The sequence below is a fragment of the Dermacentor silvarum genome, chromosome 8, assembly GCF_013339745.2.
Source record: "Dermacentor silvarum isolate Dsil-2018 chromosome 8, BIME_Dsil_1.4, whole genome shotgun sequence".
In the NCBI taxonomy this organism is placed as follows: Eukaryota; Metazoa; Arthropoda; class Arachnida; order Ixodida; family Ixodidae; genus Dermacentor; species Dermacentor silvarum.
Window position 1 is genome coordinate 32,969,944 of NC_051161.1, and position 20,567 is coordinate 32,990,510.

The 20,567-nt window shown below is 42.9% G+C and overlaps 1 protein-coding gene across 1 annotated transcript; it reads right to left on the reverse strand.

The window, feature by feature from the left end:
- Positions 1-616: 616 nt before the first annotated feature.
- Positions 617-16,358, reverse strand: LOC119460989 (mitochondrial tRNA methylthiotransferase CDK5RAP1-like). The gene is made up of 12 exons (XM_037722158.2): positions 15,996-16,358; positions 15,104-15,207; positions 14,906-15,044; positions 13,448-13,576; positions 13,253-13,334; positions 10,195-10,315; positions 9,201-9,446; positions 8,484-8,637; positions 7,500-7,630; positions 4,255-4,404; positions 2,217-2,357; positions 617-814 (listed from the first exon to the last, which is right to left on the reverse strand). The coding sequence occupies exons 1-12, from the start codon at positions 16,252-16,254 to the stop codon at positions 707-709; spliced, it is 1,764 nt and encodes a 587-aa protein (XP_037578086.1). The 5' UTR covers positions 16,255-16,358; the 3' UTR covers positions 617-706.
- Between the last annotated feature and the right edge of the window lie 4,209 nt (positions 16,359-20,567).

The window sequence follows — 20,567 nt, forward strand, 5'->3', positions numbered from 1 at the left end:
CGCCTAGGCGAACGTTTCAGAATACGGCCCCTGTGTTGCAGTGAATGAAGCCTGCTTGCTGGGTGCGAACGATGCGACGCGAACGGGTCCCGATAACGCTATCGCGTTCTACTTTCAAAGGCGAAGCTTAAGCGTCCTCCAATTTTTTTCCCCCTAACTCGGATGGGAAATTTCCCTATGCCTAGGTTTGTGCAAAATGTGGTTGTTCAGTTCATGAATTTGATTTCCGTAATGCGACAGAAATCAAATTCAAATTGACAATGACACTGCAACAGAAGACAAATAAGAAAAATGTGCAACCCAGTTCTCAGCATTAAAAAAAGAAAACCTGACTTACTGGTTGTTATTCAGTAGAAACAATGCAAGAGTCCTTGTCTGACTTGACCCATTTGGTCCTCCCGAATGGGTCGTCAGCTAGGACTCTCCTGCTAAATACGGGGCGATTGGCAACCCTAGGCATATACCCTTAGCTGCCTTAGCAGCATAGGAAGCAGTGCCAGTGTACACCCAACAATGCGCCACACTGACTCTACATTGGGCAAATAATGTTCGCCCAACGTTAGTCCGCATTGCTACTAGGGATAGTGCATGTAAGCATGCACACAGAAGACAGATGGCATGCGCATGAATAAGCTTTATTGAATTGCCACCAGGAAGCCTGAATTTCACATCTTTTTAGTCATAAGCAGTGAGGAAGCTACAGTGACTATACGTGTCTTAAGCGCACATGCTCCCGTTCTTCAGCCATATGTTGTTGCAGAGAAGTGGCATACAAAGGCACGCCTTTGAGCACTTGGCTCGAGCAGTCTTGAATCTGAAACAAATGATGTGCACCACAAAGTAAATGACAATTGAAGGATAGATTGTTCCATAAATAGGAGTGGCAGATATACATGACTCTTCCTGCCGGAATGCTTGCTTGTTTGCGCTCAAATTTCGTGCGGAGGCTGTAGCATTTCGTAGTTAGTTTAGTCTGAAACAAAGTTTGTAGGCGTTACCTACCAGATTGGTCAACCATAAATACGATTGAATGTTGTCTGTGGCAATGCCACTCACAACATGTTGATTTCACTTTAACAAAATGGTGGCGCCATCTGTCATGGCTATAGCGAACACTGTATTTTCTCTGTTGACATTATGGATGGCACTGCCATTATGTTGCAGCAGAATTAAACATTTTTAGTGGCGTTGCTGCAGACGACAGCTAATTCAGATTTACTGCAGACAAACCTGTATGTAATGCCTGCAGATGTAATGTACCTTTATTTATTTCAGACATACTGCCAATCCCAATGGGGATTTCAGCAGGAAGGGCATACATATAACAAGCATATTACACAGGTGTAAAATGGTTGAACATGTCATAAATAAGAATTGGGAGTAATTACAAAAGGGTAGAGTTGCACGTACAATCATTTAACATGCACATAGGGTATAATATGTATAATGAATGAAGCATTAATACAGGAGTTACAAAGTGTGCTCCAAGATAAAAACACACGTAGTGAATGAATAAGTCGCACTGGATTTAATCAACGTCTTTATACAAAGCAAACGGTAAGGTTAGAACGCTACAAATACTTTATATTTGGGAAACACGTAGGTAGTTTTCAAGTAGTGATATGAATTTATCTTGATTATGACAAGTAGTTATATAAGTAGGCAGACTATTCCATTCCCTTATCGCCTGCGGAAAAAAGGAAAACTTAAAGCAGTTTTTTTTGAACCAGTATTCCTGAAGAAAATGGGGGTTTTATGACGTGAGGGTCTAGTTTCTGGGTTAGATAGGTATTTGGTGCTATCAATATGAAGCGCATTGTGAAAAAGTTGAAACATCATTTCCTGGCGTGCGAGTTTGGCACGGTTACAGAGGGTTAGTATTCCGGCTTTTTCTATTAGTTCAGTGGGGGAATCAGACATGCGGTATTTGTTAAAAATAAACCTTACCGCTTTTCTTTGCACGCTCTCTAGTTTATTAATTATTAAGTTATTTGTAGATGGGAACCAGACGGACCAAACTAAACTCATTGCAGAATTCTACCTCTATGCAAAATATGAGCATGAATGAGCAAGCGGGGTTTAGCAAGATGAGTCACACTATCTGGTGCTCCTATTTATGTAACAAACAGTACAAGACGTTTCTTGGGAAATGTATAAATGACACCCTGCTTGCCACATGCCATCACAGAAAGGATCTTTGATGACAGTTGCAGTACCTGAACAACTACATAATCGCCTGGTTGAACCTGCTTCTTCACTGAAGACGACTGGTGTTCTGGGACAAGAATCTTTGGAAATACAACCCTTACGTTGTTGTCATTTCTGCCAACCATGTCCTCTGGCGAACGTCGGCTATCCTGTAGTAAAAAAGTGGGGAAATGGCAAGGGGGAATAGGTGAATTGACAAAAACTAAATGCTATATTATCATGTAAATAACACAACCACAAATATAATGCGAGGGGGGACTTTCGGTCTCTCAAAAAAAAAGAAAAAAGAAATATTACGATTACACGTGTCACAAACCTGAATATAATGCGAGGCATGTTCTGAGGCTAAAAAATTTCAAAAAACAACAACAACAACAATAACAACACTCGCATTATATTTGTGCATTATATTTGTGCACAGTTCACAGGTGTACACCTGTGAACTGTGTACACTTCCAAATCTAAACAAGCAAAAGGGGGGAGTGGGATATATTTACTGTACTAATTGATCTAAAAGGCTGTTTAAGAATACATATCTTTAAAACAATGCCTTCTGCATAATCTATTATGTTATTTAGTGGGCAGGTAATAAGTGATTGTTGAACACTTGTAAAACTCGCTGCTCATTGAGCTGAATAGGAGCACAAACATAATGTGCACTGTTTCACAGCAATACTACTACACAAATCTGTTATCAACTAATTATTGTGTGTCACCCAGATTGTAGTATTTCATTTCCATGTTCTGCAGCTTTGATGTGTGGCAATTAACCAAACATCAAGACCTCTAAGTAAGAGCTGTAGAGAAACATTGCAAGTAATAAATTACAGCATTAATTGCAGCAATTATTTTTCAATTTGGCTGCTGGGACAGGAAAGCATAAAGCAATGTCCCGCTACAGTTCTAAGAGTGCTACCATGTGAATGTGGGGCACTCAGGCAAATGACAGGACATTCGTGCACAGGCAAGGCCTTTTACTACGTACCTATGTTTGTGAATAGTCTCATGTGAACCAGTGTAACTTAATGCTATTTTGGAGGCTATGGCATCATAATAGAGAGTTTTAGAATAGGGGCCCCAAACGTTTTGGGGCCCCAAAGAAATAGCGTCGACACCACTGCGCATGCGCGAGACGCTAACTGCGTTTGGGTTTTGCGTTGGGCACGCTATTTCGCCGATTTAGCGGGAGCCCCAAAAGCAGCCTCAAAAGTTTTGCGTCAACAAACATGGCGGCACCCATCGAAGCGGCGGCTCTCCGAGTACCAAACTCGGCTTGATTCGTGGTAACGCGTGAAGTTAGTAAGCTAGGAGAAGTGACTGCGGTTAGCGCTTTCTTTCAACTAACGTGTGTAATGAAGATTGATTCATTAGACGCCACTGATTCTGAATTCGATTGTCGATTTCATGTCTCGTAGGCCTAACGTGGATTAGCTTGGCTGGTGAAGGCACGTCAAGTTGGTTACTCAAAATTAGGCGTAATAAATCGCTTGCTGCTAATAGAATAACACCTTAATTGCAATTAAACGCAAAACCACGTAAGTCAAAATTACTCTTTCCATCATAAAATGGTATAGTTTATTTTAATATTTATAATAGCCTTTCTTTGACACCGTAGTGGCGCTGCAAGCGCAAGACGGTATTCGCAAACGCAAAGCCCTATTCTAAAACTCATCGCTCTTGCATGCCCCAACGCTAACACCCGCAAAGCTCTTTGGGGCCCCAAACTTTTGGGGCCCCTATTCTAAAACTCTCTAATGTCTGCACGTAGTCGCCGAAAGCTGGCTGGCTACACTACCTTTAAAATTAAATCAAATACATTTTAGTCAATTGGTGAACATGATGCTGGTGGCATTAGTGTGAACAAGAAAAATAAATTGAAATTTCATGTCAGGATTTCTTTAGAAATGGCCATCAACAACACTGATCCAAGATGCTTCTGCTGAGTGAGTTCTGGATTGCTCTTTGACCACTATGGAATATTCAGAACTGCAGGTGCTCAAGACCTGTTGTTCTACAAAACTTCGTATAAGGAATAAGTATACACACTCCTTCGACCAGGACAAGCTGATGCGTTGAAATTTGCTGCTCGAAGAGCTCTTTTACACGACGACGAAAGACAGATAACACTTCCCCAACTCTGCGTTTCTTGACATCAAGTGGGACATCATCTTCAAGGCGACGATGGGCGTGTGTTTTCTGAAAATTGGCAAAGAGTGCAGAAGGCGCAAAGTCAGCCAGGTGCGACACAATGTTTTATGTCCCTTTCTTAATTCAACATAGAATATTAAAACTAGAAGAACAAATATTGCAATCACAATATATGAGAGATTGGAGCCAGTTCGCACAGCTCTTCACAAAATTACAAAATATGCAATTCACTGATATGATCAGAAGGTCTTGTATTTATGAACGAAAACCTGTCTGAGGTATTTTTGCTGATATGCAATGCGAGAGGTGGAATTGAAAAAAAAAAAAAAGTGAGAACACAGGAAAGACAACATATTACATTATAGATGCTCAGTTTTGAAAACATTGGCTGTCAAGAAATGTTAATGTGTTTATAAAGTCCAACAGCACTGTATCGAATGAAACATCAAATGATCTTACTTGGAAAGCACAAAACCAAGTAGTAGAATAGCTAAGTATACAGGGTGTCCCAGCTAAATTAGCCAGAGTTAAAAAATATGCCAATACACTCTAAGACGACCCAAATGCATGTTGCTTACTATTTTATGAAGTAAGTCAAACTATTTTTTCTGTTCTACTTAACTGCATAAATAGTCAATACTAATTAACGAACTTCTGAAGCAACAAAGTTAGACAAAAATTCAGTAGCCCCTCCCCTGTCGAGAAAATGGGGGTAAGCGAAGCTTGTCGTGTGTTTCTTTGGTGTTCCTCGGAACGAATTGCACTGACGAGTACCACGTTGTGCTAGAACAACAACCGGTCACACGCACTGCAGCTGGCTCCGAAGGTCCGGCTGGGAAACTCGTGTTGAAACCTGGCCGTTGCACCAGGGAAGTTGGCGCTAGCGTTGCCAAGGCGTGTACCACCGTTGTCGGGTTCCTTGAGGGCTAGACGATGCTGACATGTGGCCTCAGTATTCCGTTCCTACAACTCAGGGTCGGCAGCTCTTCGCTGGCGTTTGGCCTCAACATAGCGCTCCCGCAACTCGGGGTCCGCGGCGCTTCGCTGACATCTCGGCTTAGGAAGCTTTCGTGCCAGAATCGGCACATCGACGACGAGCCCTTTCCCGAGCGCATTCCCGGCGCGTTGCTCAAACGCAGCCTGCTCTTCGGCAGAACGCACCACGGTTGCATCCCCATCTGGTTGCCGAAACTGATCTGAGGCGAGGCAAGCCTGGTGGAGCGCACGCCAACCCCCTTTCCTTCCCTTTCCCTCCATGCCACACACCAAACGACCCTGATTGGTTGCGCGCGTCACGTGATCCGGCGCCGGCGCAGATTTTGCCGCATCTACTCTTTCTTTCTTGTCCCTGGCTCATACCCACATATGCAATGCAGGTATGCGCCACACGTGAGCTTTTGCGGGACTCCAATGTCACTGAAACTTGAGTCAATACAAGCTTCGCTTTAAAAATGCCAAATAGAAAGTTGTACAGCGGTTTGCAAAATGTCTGATTAAACTGTTTCTAACTTTCTATCTATTAAGTATTAGTTTTTTCCCACTTACTGCAGATCCCCGCGAAATACAAAAAAATGCCACGTCACATGCCCACTTGCGCGCCGTGATTGCAGTGCTCCCAAACGTTCCGCATACAAACGACCATAGCATTTAGCAGGGTGTGCTACTGCTTAAAAGGCGGCAGGGAAGCGATGCAGGTGCTAATTGTGCAATTTACACCAGCAACCGTTATTACTTGTGCTGTGATAACGGTTGCCCTGTCGCCTTTTAAGCAGCAGCACACCCGGCTAAATGCTATGGTCGTAAATGCTATACCTGTGCATTGTCAGTGAGGGTTTAGTAGTGGGTGCATGTCATGAGACTGAATTGCATTCTAACTGCCAAGGAAGTGGAATCCAAGAAGAGGCATCGCACTGAACAGGCATGTAAACATTTTGCCACGAAACACGCAGGTATACTTGTGTGCAAACAAATTATGCATATCCAATGCACACGTTGGAATCTATGCCGTGGGAACATTTACATAAACAACTTTTGCCCTCACGACACATTCTGGTGAAGGTCTCATTTCTTAAGCATATGCACTAGTGTAAGCTCGAACATAGATGCACTTAAGCACAAACATTATACAAAGGTTTGATTCACCTAGATTCTACCATGTCCATTAAATCTGCGTTGAATTTCTTTCCGTGGGCTTTCTTCGTGGAAAGAACAATGAGTGAAGGGTAAAACGAATGCTGACCAAAAACATAAAAAGAAAAGAAAACAAGACTTTTCAGCCCCCGTATGGGAGCCGAAACGACATTTTCTTTTCTTTTTATGTTTTTAGTTGGCGTCTGTTTTACCCTTGACTATAAGCAATCCTGACCAGTCGAGTCTTCGTCAAAGTCTTGATTTCCTTATTGTTCGCTGTGCATATGGCCAAACTATCGTGACAGATTTGTGAACAAGGCCCCCGTATGAGAGCCAGAATGTATTGTTTTCTTTTTTTTTTAATGTTGTTGGTTGGCTTCCATTTCACACTTGACTATGAGCAATCCTGAACAGCGAGTTGTCATCTAACTCTTGAATTCAAAGAACAATAAGCTCCTGTCAGTTTACAAACTGTAGTTACAAAAAAAAAAAAAAAAAGAAAACTAGCATTGTGCCTCCAGTCCTAGCTACGCTAAGGAGACAGCGGCGCTGATGGGAACCTAGCTAGTCCAGGCCTTTGGGCTAGGCTAAGCACTACTAAGTCATTCCCAGCATTTCCGGAAATTATTAATTATTGATCGATTATCGATTAGCTATTGATTGGCTATCACAAGGTATTGGCTACGTATTTGGGCTATGCTAAACACTACCAAGTTATCCCCAGCATTTTCTGCAATTTATTGATTGATTATCAATTAGCTACTGATTAGCTATCGATTGGCTATCAATGACTGACTAAGCTTAAGTAGTCCCAACCATGCTTAGGTAGACTTAGCCAGGCTCAGCTTTGCTAGTTCACAGGGGTATGTGCCCTGCTTGCGCTTGGACCATTTCTGCACTACCGCCAGGATCGGCCCACATTTGTTGTGAACGACTAATGGAATAACAGCCGGTTTAAACAGCTCCGCTGTTAAAGGACAGAAAAAGAGGGACAATGTTGACAGCATGCATACTTCTCTGAGGCTGTAAGGGAACACGTAGGCCACGCTGTATTGGACTTGGTCTACGAGAGACATGGTCTCCTCATGGGCTGCCTCAGTCTCACCACAGAAGCCGCATATGAAGTCGCTAGACAGGGCCACATCTGAGGGAGAACAGGAAAGAGATACAACATATGACAGGAGGCTGCAAGAACTCCTTGTAGTGTGCTACAAAAGCCACCTTGTGATGTTATTGTGCAAAGAATTCTCAAGCATATCTGTACCTGGTAGTGCTTTATGGAGACTCAAATATGGAGCTGAGGACACGTTGCATGATGAGGTATGTTTGTACAGATTGTTTGCCTGTAGCCAATCATTCCTCTTTAGTACTAAACATCCAAGCAGCTTTCGCTTCAGTGGTGGCAAACTAGGTGGCAGTTTGGCAACAGAATATGACTTGGAGTAAAACTAATATTAATAATGTTTATAGTGCATGCTAAAGGTTGGAGGAGGTGACATCATGTGCCACGGACGTCGTAAATGTCTCACTCAAGGTGGACACCCAAACTGTTCCGCAGAAGCAGGGACGCCATCAGCACGCAGTGTTCTCAAGCACTTACCCTCTCAAAGACTAAGCAAGCACAACGCTGCTTAGCCTCCATGATCTGATGAAAACAAACATATTCAACATGACATGGCTGTTGGCCAAGGCTTGAAGCATAGTAAAAGGAATTACAAGCTCTATGTACGTTAATGATGTAGGCAGGTTTGATCACGCTGTTAAAGTGCAGGTTGTAAGAAGCAAATGAGTAGAGACAAGGTAAAGAACATATATAACACACAGAAGCATGTAGGTGCACTGCATGTTTTCCATTATTCTGTGCATCTTCTTCACAACACGCCTACCATGTACATGTGATTTCCCACACAAAACAAAACAATGTAGAATGGCATTTGCTGTAAGATTGTATCTAGCAAAACCGTCTTCTCTAGGAACCTATAGGTTGGATGCCTTACTTGGCAGAACATCACGTATCCGGTGCACGAGCTCCAGGTATGCTTCACGTGTGTAGCCTCGGCGCATGCGCTCAAGAATGGCATTGTTCCCACTTTGAGCAGGTAGGTGGATTTGCTTGCAGATGTTGTCCCGGTCCCTGATCACCTCCAGCACCTGTTCAAAGTCCATAACAAATATTAGAACGATTAGAAGTTGCGTAAGTTGTGAGGTCACATTTCAGAATAACGCAAGTATGCATGATTGACGGCTCGGTGCTGCCTTACTGTGACTGACGATGTGTGTGTTGTGCTGTGTGCTCTCTCTCTCTCCTCCCCATCTTTCATTCCCCCTCATCCCGCTCCCATGTGTAGGGTAGCAAACCGATTGTGCTGAACTGGTTAACCTCCCTGCCTTTCCTTCTCCACTCTTTCCTTCATTCCTTGGTGCTGCCTTTGCTTGAGCATGTGCAGAGATTTCCCCGTTTTCTTTCTTTACTGCCACAGTACAACATTTCAGCTCATAGTTAGCGTTAGTGTTGTCCTTTCTGTCTCTCTTTTGCCAGTGTTTTTTTACATCTGCTTTTAATACCACGGACCATTTTAGAATTTGGCTGAGTTGCCCCATAGTTATGAAAACTTACAGTACCTCCCGGAAACAGAAGCACAATGTGAGCACTTGTCTGCAGTAGTAACTTGAACAACAGGCTTCGCAAAGTTAATACACAGTCTTATGCTCACCTCACTTGGGAAATCTTTGGGGTGGGGTGAGGTGAAGCGAATGCGCATCTCCTTGTCCACCTGTGAGACCCTGTCTAAGAGATCGGCGAATCGCAGCCCACCGACAGGCAACTTGTAGATGGTGCGGAAACCCGGACTCAAGATCTCCGGGCCATCCCTGCTACGTTCGATCAGAGCCTGGCTCTCAGCTGAAGTGTCCCGATAGCTGTTGACATTCTGCCCCAGCAAGGTTACCTCTTTAACACCCTGGCACAGGACAAAAGAATGGCAGTGTTACAAATGCATCATTTTTACAAGATCACCGAGATATGGTTTAATACATGTGTCATTTACTTATGGCTGAATCAGCATTTTGGTTCGATTCATAATCACAAGAAACCTACACTACCTCAAAACATGATCTGCACCTAATTCTCGTATATTAGTCTCCTGTGAACCGAAATAGCCGACAAACATTTCACCTGACATCTGAAGTGGCGGTCTGGCATTGGCCTAGCATCAGGTACTCAGTATAGAAAGAAACATTAACCTTTTATGGCTCGAATGCTCTTGCACATTTTGATGCAGCTACTTGCCATTCACTCTCTTAACATACTGCATTATTTGTGTTTAAAGCAATCAAGAATAATCCTGTAGCAGGATGCTGTGCAAATATGGATTAAAACTGGTTTGAGAGCACACGTGGATAACTTAGAATAGTGTTCCCATGCCAAATATTAATGGACGTGCAGATAAAAGGCCACCTGGCAGATCATTAGCTGAAAGGTTTAAATTTTATACACACATGCATGTGCCACTTGAAGAAACAAGAAACAACCAGTAGCCACTACTAACATCTAAAGACAAAAACTTTATACCTTTTGAATAAACCTGGGTGAACATGATACTCTCTGTAGTATCTATTCTCAACAAATCTTTACCTCGTATTAGTGAATTTCGATAATCTTCCGACTAGTGGTCTAGGGAAATTTGTTAGGGTGCTGTTAGTACTGACCTGATCTGAGAGGGCTCTCACTTCCTCTAAGATGCTCGCCAGTGGTCTACTTCGTTCTCGACCACGTGTGAATGGAACAATACAATAGGAGCACATGTTGTTGCAACCACGCATGATGGACCTGTAGATAAATTAGCTGTGAATTGTCAACCGGAACTTTTGCAGGCACTTCATTTTCTAGAATACTTTTCTTAGAGTATGATGATGCATAGGAAGAGCAGTCAATGCAAGAACAAACACTAAAGCCCAAAGCTAGCAAAGGTTATTAATGCAAAGCATTAGTAAAAATGAGGTTTGTGACAGTTTTATAAACAATGCTAAGTTGAGACCCATGAGGTCAGTTAGGCTTAAGAGCTAATAAGCTGAGCATCAAATGAAGATGAGGAAAAGAGAGAAGCTTGTCCAGTCTGGCAGGCACACTTAGCTATGTACTGACAAATTCTTGCCTGGACTGTCCAGTCATCTCTCTTGTCCACATTTTCATTTCAGGCTCAGTTTGTTTGCTACGAACATGTACCAGTTTTCCCAACAGTCTGTTTTACTAAGGCTAAAAGCATAGGAGTGAAGGTCCCACAGTGGACATAAATATAGGCTGATGATGATGATGATGATTAATCACACTGATAAACATAGGCTGTTTGTAGTGAACCTACGATCGCTATGTGTTATAACTAACTTTTGTGCAGACTGCATGTAAGACTGCAAAACAAAAGAATTCAGGTTAATTTTTGGTAACTTTGTATAAAAATAAAGATTGATTGATCGGTTTGTGGGGTTTAATGCCGCAAAGCAACACTGGGGGCTATGAGGGACGCCACAGTGGATCTCTACGGATTAATTTTGACCACCTAGGGTTCTTAAGGTGCGTTTTTTTTTTGCATTTCGCCCCCATTGAAATGTGGACACTGCGGCCCGGAATCGAACCCACAACCTTGTGCTCAGCAGCAGAATGCAATAGCCACTGAGCCACCGTGGGGGGTTGTCCCAAAAGACACATGCAGCCTCCAGTGCATGAATAATTAATATGAAGCCATGAAACAAGCACAGCAATAACTCCTGCTCTCCAACTGGCATTCTTGCAGTTTTTTGTAATGTGACACTTGTCTAAGAATTTGGCACAGCATGCTGCATCGGTGGCCAAGTTAATCACCGATGCATGCCATGAAATAAAGCATACCTCCTCACAAAAGTGTTTGGAGTGTGGAAAAAACCTTATATATTACTTCACAACCTAAGCAAGCATACTACTTGGAACCTGCAATTAGCAGCTGCACCTTTAGTTTGGGGGTTGCCTGCTTAAGCTGCAAATAATTTGAGCATCCTCGTAACTTTCACAATCTCCAAACTATTGTATATAATGTATATAGTGAAACAAAACCTCTAGTTGCAGCTACTGCTTTAAACACCAGTCATCACGGTGACCACCAGCAGCATATGCTGGGCTTCAAGGCACGTTTTGCACCACAAATGACCAGCACATAAACATATGTGTTTATAAGTAGGAGGCACAAGCGTTTGCTGTGGCCTCAAGAGCAGGCGAACTACTGGCATATAGTGCAGTAATGTCTCTCCATCACCACTTGAACGTCTTGGATACTGCAGCTTGTGACAATGCCAGAGAGACATGAAGGCACGGTTCTTTCTAACACTACTTTGAGTAGTATGGTCTGTCTTTCTGAATAGTTAAACCAATGACTGTCTTCAGTTTATCCTGTACAGCCTTTGTCAAAAGAAATTAAGCCACAAGGAGCAGGAATGGTGTTGAGTCCTGACTATGTTGTGCAACACCTGAGAAACTCCTGGCACTCAAAAGCTGTGGTGGGTGATAAGAATTGTCCACCTCCTTTCCAGAGCCTTTGAGCAATGTATATGTGACAGCACACTGACTAAACGTCCAGAAGTCAGCTGTGGTTGCACGTGCAGTGTCTTCAATTTCTTTTACAAGGGCTGTACATTGGGTGCTTTTCTTCTCGGCACCCTTCATGTTTTCACTGCAGGCAAGCATGAACCGAACGCTTTACTAACACTTCATCGTTAAGTACACACAGAGATGGACTATTGGATCACAAAACAAAGACAATTAGTACAGTAGTTATGGTAAGTCAGAGTGAGTCGTGACACTGTGAACCATGTTTTCTTGTAAAACGCTGCACTGTGAAGAAGCACTGGGCAGCTCAGTTGAGTGTGTGGTATATTACTTATCATTTGCAAAACTTCAAATAAAGTGTGGCTGTCCCTCAAGAGCCATGCAAGAGCATTCAAGGTAATAAAAAAAGATGTCGCAGTTTTGCCCGAAAGGCGAAGCATCAATTGCGATAGCAAATTAGTAGAGAGCTATTCAGAGTAGGGATAGTAGTTTTATCGGCTGCATAAACTTGGACACATTCGCTTACTAACTGAATTAACAAGCGTGGTGTCAGCGCGCACAAGCAAACATGAATAGGTCACACTGAATGGCCACAGACGACTGTCAAAACGCTGGCAGCAAGCGCAGCCGCCGCAGCGGGCGAAGGTTCGTGCGGTCTATTGCTTCAACCGAAACTGAGCGGCGAATGCACAGCGCATACAAAGGTCAGAGCCGTGTGGAGATAACAGACGGTGCGGGCGACCGCCATAGCTGCGGGCAAAGTAGGAGAGCAGTTGTTGGCAGAGTAAAAGCAGCGCGACCCCCCCTCCCCTTCCCTCCCGCGCTGCCTTCCCGCTTTCTTGCTTTCGCGTGGGAGATTAAGTGGCAAATTCCCCTTACGCCCGGTTGCAAGATACGCCTTTGGTGCCGGAGCACAGCGTCGCCCCGCTTCCCTCCCTCCCATACCCCCAGGGCCTTTCGCGCGACGGTCGCGTTTTCTTTCCGCTGTGCGTTCGCTCTCCGTGATAGCGCGTGTCCCCCGAGCGCGGCGCGCGGTGACGATTTCATCGTCCTTGGACTTCATACGGAACCTCACGGCGACGGCAGAAATCCGGCTGAAGTGTCCATATAATTGCTATCGCAATAATAAGTGAAATGAAGTGAAATAAAATATAAATGTTCGATTTTTAGAGGCACTGAAAATGGACTCACACAAATGCAGACTTTGAGTTCTCATTAAGGCGAACAGGAACAACATCCGCATAGGTTTCATCCAGAGACAGCTGAACGTTCACTGGAAAAAGAAAGCATAGTAGCACATCCTTGCATTTAATGTCTCCTCGAGTTGAGTACCAGCATATGCCACACAACCACTTCCATATGAATAAAAACAAATAAGCAGTTTACCACCAACTTGTCCTGAACGGGCGAGGACCAAGAGACGTGGCAGATCTCTGTAGCTGTCTGGGCCTGCAACTATGTCGACTGCCTTTTCTTTCTCTATAAGCTTCTCTTTAAGCCTCTCAGCCATGCACCCTGTAAAATAACCAGGTCTCAACAAGGCAACAACATACTGCCACTTGTAGACTATATGACAGTCAAATAACACATTAAAAAAAAAAAGTAATAATACAACACCGTAGGCAAATTTTACAATGATCACGGGATAAAAGGCAGTATGCAGGTCGGAAGTTAGGGCTGTTTATTTCTAGCACCTTTTTTTGTGACAGCAACAGGTCTAGACATAACACGAGAAGTGCAAGATAAGAAAACACAGTCAACTCATGGACTCTGTTGTGCACTTTAACATGTTCACTGCGGCAGAACTTAACTACAGCTTTTCAAGATCTGGATAGTTGCGTGTCACCGTTCCCCAACAGTGGGGCCCATGTCATGCCCCTCAGACATGTCGTAACTCACTGGAGAAAGTTGCGCACTTTAGCTTGTTACTGAAAGACGGGCATGCAAACATAGACACAATTAGAAATGAAAAGGACAACACGTTTGTGTTGCCCTTTTAATTTTTACTTGTGTCTGTGTCTGCACACCTGCAAGCTGAATCCCTACCAACTTGCTGAACTTTCAGTAATTCCAAGCACCTTTGTTTCTCTGTCACTACATAGCGATGACACCATTACATTTCCAATTGGAACAAGAAGAACTTTTCATCCGTGTTTATTTAGTAAAGCTTTCCTTTGCTCTTTCCACACTTTTCGTGGACGAATATCTGGCCGAGTTAGCTGGGCTGATCCCGGAAACAGTGCTATCAAAGGTGGCGACTTGATGGGCTAATCTTGATACCACTGCACAATAAGCGTCGTTGCAAAGTCTTTAATGTGGTTTGTAGTGCACACTAATACTGGAGGCAGCGTGTCACAGCATTCACACACATCAGGGCATTGACAAATAGATCTAACCAATAAGCGTTCCGAGCAGCGTATCTCAGTAGGTCCTCCAATGATTTCTCCTGAATACTTTTTCACAAGGACAGTGCTTATGCATTACACGAAAGATGTGAAGATGTGCATTGTCACAGCTGCACAGAGATAATAACTGCTGTGATCCACATCAGAGTGAATATGTTAATATTGCAGCATAACTTCTTCACACCGAAAGAGGTCTTTTTCTGTTTAATAGGATGAAGTAAGAATAAAACAAAAGTCTGGAAACTCTAGGTCTTACAACATACATTCACATCAGAAAAAAAAAAAGAAAAATGAAAGAGTTTGCGTAGTATCAGCGAGAGAAAGACAGACAGCAAAAATATGTGCCTGCCTGCACGCACTTGCTTGGTGTAAATATACACCACAGATTTCAGCCACTATAATGTCAATTTTCTAGAAAATGCTTTCGATGACAATTCACCCAAGATTCCAATTTGCAGGGGCCCACGCCTGTCAGCTTTGCGCAGCTTCTTCAGCGTTTTCAAGTGATTGATCTTCGACCAGATCTTTCCTTCGGCACCCTCTCGTATGGCACATGTCATGATGAGCACAACATCAGCCTGAAATGTAAAGAAAGCTTTCGTAGCCTGCTGGATGTTGATTTCAAGTTGAAGTATACCTCACTTGCAGAGTTGGTCCTTTCAAAGCCGGCGTCTCTCAACAGGGACCAGGCTACTTCAGTATCATTAACATTCATCTGACACCCATATGTTTCGAAATGTACTGGAAAAACAGAAAATGGCTCCGATAACTATAATGAACTCGAAGCACACATGCACAGTCATTTCTTATAAATGAATAAATGCTTCTGTCATGCACAGAGGCAAATCTTGCTCATTATATACATACATATACACACACATGCCTAGTTATATTAGTTTTTATAAACGTGCACTGAAGGTGGGTGTGATGCACTGCAAGGACATATTAAATTAAATTCTAGGGTTTTACATGCCAGAACCACAATTTGATTATGAGGCATGACGTAGTAGGGGGGTCTCCGGATTATTTCGTCCACCTAGGGTTCTTTTAACGTGCATCCAATGTTCAATGATGAAAACACTATGACTAATTATGCTATACAACTATGACATTAAAGGAAAACAAAGAGATATCAAGGCAACCTCGAAGAGTGTGTATTTATTATACTTTTTTTTTTTGGACATACTGTTTCCACTACTGCTTGGGCCACACAAGGTGCATGCAGTATTTTTTAAAGAACAACAATAATAATAACAATAACAACAATAAAACGAGTATATACGAACTCAATACTGACATCAAAATAGGCACAGAATTTTGCTGATAGTTCTGGTTGCACGAGCTTCTGTGCAAGAAGTGCTTAGGATGCAGTTAACTACTCGAGCTTGTTCAAGAGACGCGCTCAGTTGAAGGCCGCTAATTGGTTACAGCACGTCGAAGGGGGGTGCGAGAAGGCTCAGTTTTTAGTGTTTAATCATGCAAGTACAACCAAGGGCACAGTCACTTTAGTTTAGCATCCATTTGCTCACCTTTCTTCCCTTTTCCCCGGACTTCATCGGCCGCAACGTAGGGATGTTGGAACTGTTCTGTTGAGCACGCTACTTTAGTTTCATCAAGGCTGTTCGCAGAGTTGGCAATGAAATGCTCGAGCGAAGGACCCCGGGATATTCTCTGTTTAACACCGGGATCCAGCTCGCACGACGCAGAGTTGCACAACCACCGACACATCGGAACGTTCCGCCGTAAGTGGCAAAGCACTTTCGAGAAAAGCACTTTTTCTGACAACATCGTAAAACGCGGATGTTCTTGGGAATCCGACTCAGGTCACACAGGACATCAGCGGCATGTCGAGTGTGGTTCTCAGCAGTTGCGTTTCTACGGGCGCTGCCATATTGCTTTTGCAATGATGATGATAACACCCGAAACTTGGCGTCTGCTAGATCACAGACCAACAACTCGCTGCTGCTTCGCTGCAAACGCCGAGCGGATAAAATATTCGTAAACAACAAAACACTAAAAAATTAATCTGTGGTCCCTTGAATTTGTCCTAGATCCTCCTTAGCTTCAACGTGGGTGATGCATGCTAAATATATGGGAAGCCCCATATTTCATAGCGCGTCTTATAGTCGAAAATTTTAGAGCATTCTTTTGAACAGTGAGTGATATGTATTCGGTTTTAAGAGATTTTATTGATATTGTCTTGTTACAATGTTTAAAAGGCTCAAGAATTGGTGTTTATAATGTTCGCAAAATGTTGACCTAGTAGATTATTTAGCATGATATTAATGAAATTGCTGGAGGCGAGTGAAGCCACCGGCGGCCATCTTGTGGTGGGCAGGAAACCGGCCGTGTAGCATATCGGGCGCTTTCGCCACCGTTTTTCTTTTTCCCCGCAAATGATCATCATTACTAAAGGAAAAACGTACTTATATAGTCACCGTTCGGTAATAAACTATGCAGCATTCCTAGAGTCTGTGCAACGTTTCTTTCTTTCTTTCTTTTTTTTTTTTTTCAAATGTCAGAATTTTATTCTTATAGCTTCATTCGCCTTAAGCCAACATGAACGTTAGGGCCTATTTGTTTCACTGATTTTTAAAAACAATCAGTCTTGAAAGCAAAGAACCAACTTTATCTTTCACTAGTTCCCAGTTTCTTTCCTTTGTCATGTGGTGAAGCCTGATTTTGATGTACAGCTCCAACACCTGCTTAATAAAGTAAATGTGATTGTCCAACACGTCCGAGTAAAAAAAATACTGTTCCAATTGGGAAAACCACCTCTTTTCCAGTGATTGACTCAGTATCTCCAGGATTTTTCATTTATGTTCTTAATGCATTGAGTGGAAGCCTGCAGCTGACGCAGCCCCTTCTCCGCTGTTTCGCACAGTAATACAACATCTTCAGATGGTGAAAAGAGCCCTCTTTGAGTTTTTTGTACCATCAACAGCGATGTATCCACTCTGTGAAGAGCTTCTACGCACTCCTTACAGCTGCTTGTAATAGCAATTTTGTGAGCAACAAGGCCGGCAATATAAGGCACGACAGAGCGAGAAAATGGGGAGAGGCTCTCAGGATAGTCAATCCGGTCTGTGTAATCGTGATCTTCTGGTTGTAGGATGACAAACCTTCGCATTGTTGTAAGCTCAGTGGTTGCACACATTGTAGTAGTGGAGGCAGATGCACCCAGAACTGAAACAATATCTTGTGAAGAGTTGCCTGAGCTGGACGATCTCACTTCCGTCTGGACCATTATAGACGCTTGTAAGACGCCATGAATTGAGCTGCACACAATATGGTGGCACTGGCTGCACTCCAGCAATATTTTTTTTATGTCCCCGAACAATTGTTTGTCCACATTTCCTGCATCCTGCGGAGGTCATGACACCTTGCATAAGCGTGATACAGGTGCAATGCCTTGCATTGTCTATCACGAGCTACTCCTTCGCAGCAAGGTCGGGTAGATACTTCGCGGGCACACGTACGTACGCGAAATTAGAGGCGAGCGCGGAAGTGAAGGAGTCTCCTTCGTTTTACAGGCCCTGTATTCAACTCGATCCTCGAATCCGATATAGTCAGAATGTGAAAATCCGAATATTTTTCGAATATTAATTGAATACTTAACGTCGTCGACTATACACGATCAAACGTGAAATTGAAGCAAAAATGCGATAATCTTTCATCCCACTCACTCGGGTCATCACGTCGTCAACATTCAACATTCGGGCTACATTCGTCAACATTCAACATTCGGGCTAAACACGATCACTCACACATTAAAATGTTTAGACACGCCATTCGGCAGTGGGTATTGTTTGGTACTATTCAAAGATGAAGATAGCACATGTGTCCTCTCATCCCATTAAATATGAATGCATTTCATTGCAACGTACATGCTTTATACAAAAGTGGCACCGTCTGCCGCGACCAAGGGCCGTATTCTGAAACGTTCGCCTAGGCGAAATTTCTTTTTTCGCTTTCAGGCGTGCGCTGATTGGCTGTTTTAGCAAAATTGGATGAGCTGATTGGGTGGTTGAGCCCGACGTCATTCAATTTTGTTCAACCAGCCAATCAGCGCGCGCCTGAAAGCGAAAAAAGAAATTTCGCCTAGGCGAACGTTTCAGAATACGGCCCTTGGTCGCGGCAGACGGTGCCACTTTTGTATAAAGCATGTACGTTGCAATGAAATGCATTCATATTTAATGGGATGAGAGGACACATGTGCTATCTTCATCTTTGAATAGTACCACACACACACACACACACACACACACACACACACACACACACACACACACACACACACACACACACGCACACGCACACGCACACGCACACGCACACACACACGCACACGCACACACACACACACACACACACACACACACACACACACACACACACACACACACACACACACACACACCAACGTTTGTTATATCGTGTGTGTTAACAAACGTTATAATGCACGCATTTTTAGCTCGGTGCTCCGGATTGAAAAACAAGAAAGCATTTTGTGAAATTGTTTTATAATTAAAGCACAATGTTCGGACAACACAAAAACGCAAAGTTTGAAAGAATGAGCGAAACGGTCGAGTTTAGGCAAATTTTTGTTTCGCCACACACACACACACACACACTGTCTCTAAAACATACTATCTTCCAAAATGTTAGTTTTCGCCGATGTGCTGCGCCCAGGCTCTAAAATGAAAGCCTGGCTTTGGCAAACATGCAATTTCCGCCTATGTTTCGAAGTTGGTAACACACCAAGGTGGTTTATGGGAAAATACGCAGAAAAGCGGATATAATTGAGAACCGGAACTTTAATCGAAGTAATTTGCGTTTTCGCAGAGAAAAAAGATCTTTGAATTTGAGTCTCACCATTGCAATATTTTGGTTCACGCTTCGACTTGTCCACATTTTCCACATCCTGCGGACATCATGACACCTTGCATGAGCGTGATCCAGGTGCAATGTCTTACTTTGTCCGTTTCTCTATGCATGTTGGCGGGACACACAAACCAACTGAATTTGCTGCGTAAAAAATTGGTGGTGTATGCGAAGCATATGGCTTTCGGTTCTTTTTTCGTACTGTACTCTTTGTTTATTATAGGGGATGATAATTTTAAAGTTTTACGTAATTTTTAAAAATCGCGTGTGGCAGGTAGCATAATTATTTTTCTTGAGTTGGATTATTTAAAGAGGCGGACATTACTAGCACGAGAAATCGATCCACATGCTCAACTAATTAGCACAAATTAACTGCTTCTTTAGTTACTTTTCAGCACATATTACGGTTCACAAATCGAAGCCGGTGAGCCTGCAAGACTTATCCATTTGAAATGAATTTCCAGGATGACACGAGTTTCGAAATATTACTTCCCAAAGTGTGGGACGAAATACGTGGTCGTTTCAGTTACTTTTGTGCTTCAGTGCATAAAAAAGCGTTTTGTTAAAAACATAAGTGGAACAGTGCATTATTGCGGTGAGTTTTATGGCACATATCTCGAAACTAGTGTCATTCTGTAAGTTCATTACAAGTGGTTACGCCTTGTAAACTCACCGGTTACAATTCGTAAATCGCAATATGTGCTGTAAAGTAACTAAGTAAGCAGCTAATTATTGAAATTTTGTTAATTACTTGAATACGTGTTCTGATTTCTCGTGCAAGTAATGTGCGCCTCTCTCACTAATCCCGCTCAAGGACTAGAATTATGTCATCTGCACCAGCATGTTTGTAAAAATTCCGTGAAACTTGCAAGGGATCCCCCCCCCCCCCTCCCCGTATATAAGCGCGGTAACAAACACAGTCAAAAATATACCAATATCATCGACTTAAGTACCACAATTCCCCCAGTAATAAACAACTGCACTTATTGGTTTCTTCAGGCTTGACATCACAAAGGCCCTGTGCTGCGTGTCCCAACATAAACTTTGTCGACTACTGTCTATCTGGCCCCAAGTGGCTGAAATAATAGTAGAGACATATCACGGAACTATATATATATATATATATATATATATATATATATATATATATATATATATATATATATATATATATAATATGCTCAATAAAGCTGCCTGTCAACAATATTCACCAAATG